Source organism: Hibiscus syriacus, unplaced genomic scaffold, assembly GCF_006381635.1.
Source record: "Hibiscus syriacus cultivar Baekdansim isolate YM2019G1 unplaced genomic scaffold, ASM638163v2 tig00112738_pilon, whole genome shotgun sequence".
In the NCBI taxonomy this organism is placed as follows: domain Eukaryota; kingdom Viridiplantae; phylum Streptophyta; class Magnoliopsida; order Malvales; family Malvaceae; genus Hibiscus; species Hibiscus syriacus.
In genome coordinates, this window is record NW_024063392.1 from 8,616,138 (window position 1) to 8,626,910 (window position 10,773).

At 35.4% G+C, this 10,773-nt stretch overlaps 1 protein-coding gene across 1 annotated transcript; it reads right to left on the reverse strand.

Annotated features, from left to right (window-relative positions):
* Positions 1-1,431: 1,431 nt before the first annotated feature.
* On the reverse strand, positions 1,432-2,977 carry LOC120182760. The gene has a single exon (XM_039187632.1). The coding sequence runs from the start codon at positions 2,843-2,845 to the stop codon at positions 1,433-1,435; it is 1,413 nt and encodes a 470-aa protein (XP_039043563.1). The 5' UTR covers positions 2,846-2,977; the 3' UTR covers position 1,432.
* Positions 2,978-10,773: the final 7,796 nt, after the last annotated feature.

Genomic DNA, 10,773 nt, shown 5'->3' on the forward strand with positions numbered 1-10,773 from the left:
AATATATATTTAATAAATTTAATTTTTTAAAATATTTAAAATAATCATGGATAAAGTTTAAAAAACTTGACTTTTAAAAATTAATAAGAAACATTTTTAATGGGATGAGATAGTATTTTAAAAGGCAGACTAAGTCGGAGTTTGGGTCTAATTAAATTTAGGATTTATTTTTAATAATTAAAACTCAATAACTTTGATAATGAGATTCTCAATTCTCACATTGTTTATAAATTAGTTTTTTCAAAAATTTAAATATCACTTTTTAAACATATACTTATTGAGTAATTAAATATAAAACTCATACATGTACGTTGGTATTTTGTTCAGCTCGTACTAATATAAATATGCTTTTTTTACACATAGCACATACATTACTTTTTCATTAACAAAATTCTAATAATTTTTTTATATTTTTTTCCCAATATATGCCATGTTGATAGGATATGGCGCTTTTGTCCTATGTAGGGATGGGTTTGGGTAAGGTTTGGGCCAATTCAACCCGACTTGTAAAATTTATATCATTCATCTAATCCGAACTTGATTCGACCGAAATAATAAAAATATTATTTTTATTTAATAAAAACAGTGATTTAATTGAAAAAAAATAATATATAGAGGGATATAATTATAATTATTCCCAAATATAAGGTAAAATTATATTTTTTTGGGTCTGGTAGGATATTTTTCACCCTAAACCCGACCCGAGCCCGAAATTTAAAAAATACCCAACCCGTCGAGTCGGAACCCGTCGGTTTCGGGTCCATGCCCATCCCTAGTCTATGTGATAGAAAAAAGTGTCAATCGGGAAATAAACTAAAAAAATGTATTATTTTGGATATGAAATTTTTTATGATATTTGGATAAAAAACAGTAAAAAGAAGGGGATTAAAATTGAATTATTAAAAATGTACTTTGATCACTCTATAAACTTACAATTTTATTATTTTTAAGGGATTAAATTGAAGTATTATCACATTTGGAAGGTCAAAATGCAATATCACAATTGTATTAACTTTAAATTTTACAATTTTAAAGAGATTGAAGTATTATAACTAAGGTTGGTTGATTAGAAAATTATGGAATCGTTTCTTCTTGCTTCTCAAGAAAAAGAAGTGAACAAATTACTGTTATACCAGACTTGTGTGAAGCACCCGCCTGCAGCAGAAACATAACTTCAGCCAGGGATGTCAAAATAGCTGCATTTCAATCGGCTTTTCCCTGGACATCGCAATTAGATTTAAATCGAAGTCGAATAACTTATACGTCTTATTGGCTCTACAGACTAATACAACAGAGTCATAAATTAGTTAGGGCATGTAATAATTCAAAGTTGGCATCTACAAACATTAATTGCAACCAAAAAAGAAACTTGAATTCTTAAGGTTTCTAACATGAAAACTATGGATGGGGTAGGACTCCATAGGTATGTTTATCAAAATGGCCTTGGCGGCTTCTCTAACACAGCGGAAAAGAACACCTCTCCATCATCTTTATCTCGTTTGGGAACCACAACCCATCTGTGTTTCCTATACCTTAGCACCTTGAATGCCTCCATGTAATCCTCCAAGTCTTGTTTCAAACAGAAGAAACTGTCTATCCAAAGAAGCCCCCCTGGTCTCAAAACCCTGTCCCAATCGAACAACACGAAGTCCAAAAGCACCAAATCGATCCAACCATCCAGAAACCTCGTCGTGTGTATCAAATCCAGGGTGTTGTCAAAGAACGGAAGCCGCTGGTTTACGGTCAAATAAAGAGGGACTAATCCTCGAAGAGCTATCATCTCGTTGAACGGCGCTCCGAGGTTGATGGTTGCTGAAACGATCGTCACATTGAACTCCCTCATCCTTGCTGCAAATGTCCCGGTTCCTACGCTGAAATCTAATCCGATTCTGATCTCCCCGGGCTTGATTTCCAGCACTTCGGGTATTAAGAAATCTGCTGTTATGTTTGTTTCAGGGTCTAATTGGACCGGTTGGATCCATCTCGGCATTTCGTGGTGTGACAGATTGAAGCAATCTGCACATTTGAAGAACCCTTTGCGGGTGGCGTTGCTTGCAAGGCAAGTGAAGTTCTTGCATCTGTATCCACTCCATCGAATATTTCGATCATCCGGCAGCTTCCATATGGACTCGCTGATGGGGAACGGCTGAGTGTATAGCCTTGGAGCTCTCGCGAGGCACCGCCTCCTCGGTAATGGATCGCAGCCGTGAACCATTAGTTTCTGAGCTAGTTTCCAATCGTCGTTGCAGATTTCACCGACGTCGTAATCCATGTACTCTTCGAGCTCCTCCTTCATTGCGAAACAAGTGTGGCCGATGCTCGTGAATGTGCCATTAGCTCCCATGAAGTTCTGTTTCCCTAATCTGTTAGGCTTGACCCGAACATACTTTCGGATCTCTTCGATAAAGAAGTAATCAGCAGGCCCATCGGATTGATGAATCGGTTTCACCAGGGGATGGTTGACGGTCTTGTTCTCAATTCCCCGCACCGGTTCCTGCATCGACTCGAATAGACCAAGAATATCAGCAAGGAAACGACTATGTCTAAGCAAGATTTCCGACGACGATGACTCCTTGGACATACCTTTCCTCAACTCATCCATTTCTCGTCGGATTTTCTGAATGACAACCTCAAAATTCGCACTCACTTTTTCTCCGTTTCTACTCGGATTCGAAGGGTTCACATTGCAGAAGGAATCAGTAACCAGTAGAGATCTAATGGAATAAGATCTAGACAAGGTAGCAACAGAAACGAGAAGAGCACAAGCACCCAATATGAAGATAGTCCTATGAACACTTTTCCATGTCCCCATCTTCGCTAAGCCATTTACTTTAGCCATCTTCATTTATCGAGAATGAGAAGTAACCTCTCCAACTGGCAATTCATTCTAACAAATAAAAGCCTATCTATTGAGTTAACTCGGAAAAGAGTTGCTTAATGTACAATACAAGTAATCTTGAGAAACAAAGTAGAAGATGAAGATGAATTTGAGCAAAGGTCATATATATTTTAACAATAAACATACGTTGAAGCAAAAGGAAGATGGGAAGATTTTAAGCATAGGGCACATGGGTGCTTTGAAGAAAGCACTGTGATGGCCGAGTCAACGCTTTTTTACGAATCACGTCAATCAAAGCATCAATCCCCAGAGTTATCTTTAGGCTACCTTCAAAAGAGTTTGAGATTTGTGAGCGCTTCAATCACGTTCTCATTAAGAAAAAGAATATATTTTCTTTACACAACTTGGGTTTCTGCATATGCTGCAAAGCGACAGAAGCTTCTCTGCTGGTTAAATTTATTTTAAAAACCCTAAATAAATAATTATTTAAATAAATAGAACTCTTCATACTATTTAAAAGAATAATCTCAAATCATCCGTATAAGATGACTTCGCGGCCTGCAAACCGCTTGTTAAGTTATCATATCTTCTAACACGCGAGATACGTTTGACGTGGGTACATTTTTCAGGTAAATCAATAAAATAATTAGATAAAATGACATCGCGTACTGCAAACCGCGATGTAACCTTTATGATTCAAAATTTCGAGAGATTTATATGAGACCTCGCGGCCTGGAAAGCGCGAAGTTATTTCGGATTCCGTATAACTTAATTTGAAATGTATAAATAAAATTATATTATAATAAATAAATATAATAAATAATAAATAATAATATTAATTATTAAATATAATAAATAATTAAAATATAATAATATATAAATATAATAATTAAAATAGATATTTTATAAAAATAATCAAAATTTGAATTTGAATTAAAGCAATCTCGCGTATTACAAAACGCGAGGTACTGAGAATTTCGTGTGTTTTCAGTACATCGCGTCTTGCAGGACGCTAGTTGCATTTAAAACCACCCCGGGTGCGAGAAGGGCTATAAATTAGGCCCTCCACTCCTTTTCATCATTATATCCATCCCTTTCATATATTCAAATATTTAAAGATTTCATATCATGGCGACGAGTCTATAAGACATGATCGAAGTCACGTATTCGATTATTGGAGGCAAAATGATGAGGTAAATTAATTAATATTATTTCAATTTTTACTATTTATTTATTTATTGATTTAGTTAATTTTTTTGGTATTTAAATAATTTTTTAATATTTATATTTCGTAGGGATATGAACGTGTATTAGAGTGTCATATAAATTGTGTGACACCGCCCGATGTGGATATTATTGAGCATTTACATTTAGCGGGTTTTGGATATATCAATAGTATAACTGGTGATGGCGTGATGTTGCATCCTCCACTTATCAATGCGTTGGTGGAAAGATGGAGACCGGAGACGCACACATTTCATTTATCGTGTGGGGAGGCAACTATTACCTTGCAAGATATTGTATTTCATATGGGCTGCCTATTGATGCAATAGCTATTATTGGTGTTGTCGGCGCCCCTAGAAACGTATGTGAGATATTGCTTGGAATTGATCCACTTGATGATACATGCGATGGTAGAAAATAAAAATTAAATTTTTGGATGAAAATTTTACGAACCTATCGCAGAATGTGAAGCATGAAGTTAAGGAGATAAATATAAATGTTTTTATCTATGAATATTTATTAATATTTCAATTTATTTATTTAATTTTTTGGAAATTAAGTAGTTATATTATTTTATTAATTTTTTGAAGCGATTTGCTCGTGCGTATATACTACGAGTTATTGGGGGATTTTAATGTTAGACAAATCCCTAAAAATAAGGTGCATCTGATGTGATTGAATCACTTGTAAATTTTGAGTGATTCAAGTATAAGTTGGGGGTCGACAGCTTTGGCATTTTTGTTCCGACAACTTTGTAGAACCGTAAATCCGACAAAAAATGTCATTGGATGGTGTTTATTGTTGCTACAGTCGTGGGCATGTATTCGAATGTCATTTTTATGTATGATCTTTAAAACACATGTCTCATATAAATTTTCGTCACTTAAGAGGTAAAAAATAATTTTTATCTATTTTTTATAATATTACTAACAAATAATACAATTATATTGTATTAATGATAAGTGGACTGATGAAACCTCTCACGCCCACTTACAAACACATCAACGAGAATTCAGATTATTGATCGATAAGTTTGATCATCATATAATAAAATATTTTCCTTCGACTTTTATCTTATAATTTTAGAATAATTTAATTTATTTGAGGTTTTAGCTAACAAAGTTATGTATTTTTTATTATATAGTTCCTGTGGACGTCTTATTGCGATGTTGCTATTGCCGACTATATGCCGCATGAGATTCTTATGACTAATGCGCCAGTGTACATCGTGTCAATCCCGCTGATCTTGTTTGATATTGTTGAGTGGTATCTTACCAAGTGCATTTTTCGACAAGTTAAGTTTGTCCAATCGATTTCGCCACATCCACCTTGCTTGGATGAGTTGCATCAATTGACGCGACAAGGGAAGACGAAAATTAATTGGGCATACCATAATGCAGTGTATCTGAACAAGTGGGTCCGAAGATTTGAGATGACGCCCATGACTCAACCCATCTTTGACAACAGTTTGGCATATGATTATATGTTGTGGTATGAGTTATATAGGATGCCACATATATTGATCGATGAGGAGCGAACGCGAGAATTATATGTTCCTCCATAGAGTCGTCCATGGACGGGGAGGCAACGTGGGGGGAGTCAAGGCAGATAAGAAGAAGACAAAATGTGCATCCTCCTCATCGACAATAACATAGGGACCTCCTCAGACAACGCTGACACACCCTGACCCTATCTTCACCCACTCGACTCAATCAATATTTCAGCAAATGGGGCAATTCTCGGAAGGTTTCCTCACTGACGTCTTTGACCAGTTGAATTCACCACTAACACAATGGGTTGCTAACTTTGGATCATGTATTGTTGAGAAGAAACCACCGTAGAGCATATTATACATCAATCCCGGTTATAGTGCCAGTAGTAGATCGATTCCATATACAACTACCAATCCAGGTGATGATAATATTGTTGAAGAGGAAGAGGAACCACAATTACGTCCGCGTTGGACTCGTCGTCCACCACGATGCGGAACTGGTGGACATAGACATTATTAGTTGTTCTTTATTTCGTTCTTCAAAACTGAAATATTTGTACTAAACTATTTTATTTTGAGTTAATGAATATTTTATGTTATGCGAACTATTTTATTATTTTGTACTAAACTATTTTAATTTGAGTTAATTGACTACCGACGTTCATTGAACAATTTTTAGTTATGCGAACTATTTTTTATTAGTCGATTCATCTTGGGAGTTATTTTTCTAATAAATTAATAAAAATAGGTTTTAGTAAAATTTGCACCCTATAACCCGCAATATATATTGTACGTTAGCAAAACCACACATCTTGTAAAATGCGAGATAATATGATCTTGCACCCTACAACACGCGAACTATTTGAAATTCATGTCCTGTAACCCGTGAGGTTTTTATTACAATAAATAAACCATAATTCAATATTATCGGACAATAACTCAACTAAAATGTTGAGGAGAGAAAGCCTTACTGCTTTGGTATATTACGATGACAAAACGATCGGTGATGCATCTCTTGGTATTGTGTTTCAGTCTGCACACACTATTACAATAACGCTACCAGCGAAGTTAATGTATAACAAGTTGATGAAGAAAATGAAGAAAAATGTTCTACATGCTCGCGGTACAAAATTGTTACCCTTGAAGTATCGAGTGTCGACGTCGTTAGAAATATTAACTTGCACGATATACACCGTTGAGGACAATGGTGATCTATAAATGATGGTCGAAGTTCACTTGTGATATTCATTTAGAGGGCCAATGGAGTTGTATGCATTATTTTTGGATGCTGATGATGGTACCATTATGCCAAGTTGGAGACGAGCGGAGTTTGACTTTGATCAAACTGTTGATAGTCAGACAGTAAATTTGAGAAACGACTTCAATTTGTTAAGCACACACGGTACACATAATGATTTTGGTTCATCATTGTCTTCAATGCCAAGGCATTCTTGCGTTGCTAGATTTGAATTTGACTTGAACATGCCACCAACGCAACAATCCACGTTTAACCTATTCGATGATTTCTTATATAGACGATATTCAACGTGTATCGTTGCTGCGAATAACGTCTCAACACATGGGGAGACATTCTTTTACTAGTGTGAGTGACATTGATATTGGGGAACCAGTTCTTGAGCGATCTCGTGATCGATGAACACCTGTAGTAGTGGCTAACTTTGATTTAAACGAGGCTGAACTATTTCGCTTTGAGGGGGATCATTCTGATGAAGAACCAATAAGGGAGCTCGGCCCCGATGGTGATGAGTTAGGCTATTTCTACGAAGAACCAGAAGACCTTGACATGCCACAAAAAGCATAAGACAACGAAGAATACGACGCGACTACAATGATTCCACATGCTGCAACACCTATTTCTTATTACCAACCACCATCTCACTTTACAACAATTAATATGGAAGCATTCAACGCTCCAGAATTTTCCCAATTCCCACACATTGAGCAATACAATCAACGTAGTGATGGTGATCTCTATGTTGGAATGATTTTTAGGTTAATACAATATTTTAATTTTTCATTTTTTATTTTGATTTGTTTATTGGTAAGTTGGCAATTTTATTTACTCTTTTTATGAATGACTTTTAAGATAAAAGAACAAGATGTGGTTGTAATCAAGAACTACAACATACGTCGCTCAGTCATGTCAACTGTAAAATAACTGATATAGATAAGTACATCGCTGAATGTATCCACAAGAAGTATGGATGTAATTGGAGGGTTCGTGTATCATGGTTGAAGACAATGAACAACCTTTGGAAACTCACAAAATACATCTAACCACATACATGCATCACCATCATCCTGAATCCAGATCATCGTAACTTGGATGTGCACGTGCTTTCTGAAGCCTTCATTCCACAGCTCAAATCAAATCCACGTGTTACTTTTGTGACATGTATTGCTTCAGTTATATCGCTATATGGGTACACATTTGACTACCACAAAGAATGGTATGCAAGGTATCAGGCCCAATAAAAGTTGTTCATCCAATGGGAGGAATCATACAATGAATTGTGGCCATGGCTTACTAATGCAGAAACACATTCTGGGAATAGTTGTGAAATTAGAAACAGTCACAAAAATGACAGTGTTGTACAAGGTGTATGCCAATTCTACCAGCTCTTTTGGACTTTTCTGCAATGCATTAATGCATTCCAACACTATAAGTCGATTGTTCAAATCAACAATACTTGGTTACATGTTCGATACATTCAAATAATGTTATTGTCGGTTACATAAGAAGGTAAGAAAAAATTATTCCCATCGTATTCGTAATTATCGAAAAGGAAGATATCGACTATTGGGAATTATTTCTTACGAACTTACAAACATATATTCTATCACATGTGATGCAGGATAGAGATGATGGTATTTTTCTTATTTCTAGCAGAGGCGTTGGCATCAAATACACACTCCGTCATATGGGCTCGTCTTGTAACCCCCCCATTATTTATCACCAGTACTGTTTACGACATATTACTACAAACTATTTGTAGAAGTTCAAGAGTCAAGATGAGTGTCTAATGGTGCTTCGAATGGGTACTTCTTTCACCATGTTTGATTTACAACATCTTTACAAAAATTATTTCAAATTAATTATTCCACTTTTTATTGATAGGTTATGCACACTCCTTATGTGAGTTTGAGGATCTGATGCAGAAATTTCGACACATGAATTATGAGGGCTTCAACTACCTTGCTATAATCCCAAAGGAGAAATGACCTCGATCATTTGATGAAGGTAGACGGTATGGTCACATGACAACAAACTTGTTTGAAGCAATAAATTCATCACTAAAGGAAGTGTGCCATTTGTCAATCACGTCCGTTGTCAAAGTGACATATTATCGACTGACAACCCTTTTCACAACCTTGGGAAGGCAAGCAGTTGACTGGATGGCAGGTGGCCACCAAATCCATCCAGACCTCCTCAGAAAATGGTAACATTCCAGCAACATTCCAACTTGATGGGTTCCATATTCTTCTCTCATGAAATGTCATTATTTTGTGTATCAGAATCTGTGAGGCCATTGGAAGCATACAACACAATACATATGTGGTTAATTTATGAGAAAAACCATGCGAGTGAGGATTCTTTCAAACTTTTAAATACCCATGTACGCACACCATTGCTGCTGTTGCTTCTATCAGGATACCTTACACGAGATTCGTTGATCGGGTTTACTTACTTGAAACTATATTCAAGATTTATGAATACGAGTTCCCTCCCATTGAAAATGGATGGGATTCGGATGAAGCTGATGATGAACCTACAATATAGCCAGATTATGCATTACGATAAAAAAAACCCGGTCTTCCACACTTAACCCAGATTTTTTGTGACGAGGATTTGGTCTAACATCAAGAAAGAACTTGACAACCGAAATTATACTATATATGTAGGAATCCCAAAAACACAAAGAACAAATTTTCCAATTGCTCAAGCCCACATATCAATTAAATGGGCTTTTTGCATTATTTCTTTTTTAATTAATAACACATATTTCTTAGTTTTTAATTTCTTTGATTTCTTCATGCACCAAATCATGCATTCCAACCTTTTCTAACACGATTTTTACCCATTAAAATATCTCATTTATGGCTAAATTAGTCTTAACATAATTATAAATTGCAATATTATACCTTTAAGCATATAAATTCTGAAATCACTCATATTTACAAGTTAGAAATAACACTCAATATGTCTATCAAACATTTATTTTATTCTTCTTCACAAAACCATGATTTCTAACAATTTCAACGTCATTTTTACCCGCTTAAAATATCTTATATATGATGATATTATAGTCACCTTAAAGATAAATTGCAACACTACGCATCTATAATTATTATTTTTTTTAAAATTCAGTTTCCCACCTGGAAATAGTTTCGGAACAAGGCTATGGACACTAAAGGGGGTTAGAGAATCCGAAAGAACCTCGCGTTTTACAGGCCGCGATGTTCCTTATAAATTTCGCGATATTTTTGTTTATAAAAGCTACCTCGTACTTTGCAATGCACGAGGTCATTTTGTCCAATTATTTTATTTGCTTACCTAAAAAGTACGTCCACGTCGGACGTATCTTTCGTGCTGGAGAGTACGAGGACTTAGCTCGTAGTTGTAGGTCGCGAGGTTGTCTTATGTGAATGATTTGAGGATTATTCTATCAAATAATATCTGAAGAGCCTTATTTCTTTAAATATTTATTTATTTGAGGTTTTTAAAATAAATTTTCCTGGCGATTTTACCAAAAAATACCCTAATAAGAAATAATTACCTGTCAGACACCCTTTCTTTAAATTTTACCGATCTAGCATCTTTTTGACAAGGCACGGATTTATCCGAGATGACGTCACATAATGACAAGAGCGGATCGTCATCCGTGCCTTTTTGGGGTTTCTGACACGCGCTAATAAGGCGCAGATAACCATATGCGCTAATAAGGCGCAGATAACCATATGCGCCTTTCATTATTGGTTCTGAAAAGCTCATCCTCTAAACTCTCTCCTCGCCTATAAATAACACTTCTTCAACCCTAAACATCACCATATCAATTCCTTCGATTTTTTGTTGTAAGTTAAAATTATTTTTATTATTATTTATTTATTTTATACATGATTATTTGAAAAACAATTATTTTACTAATTATTTTGTATTATTTTTTTCGGTTGTAAAATCGGAAAGTGAGATCATACA

Coding starts and splice junctions, on each gene's coding strand:
- LOC120182760 (XM_039187632.1), bottom strand. CDS start 2,845: ATGAAGATGGCTAAAGTAAATGGCTTAGCGAAGATGGGGACATGGAAA.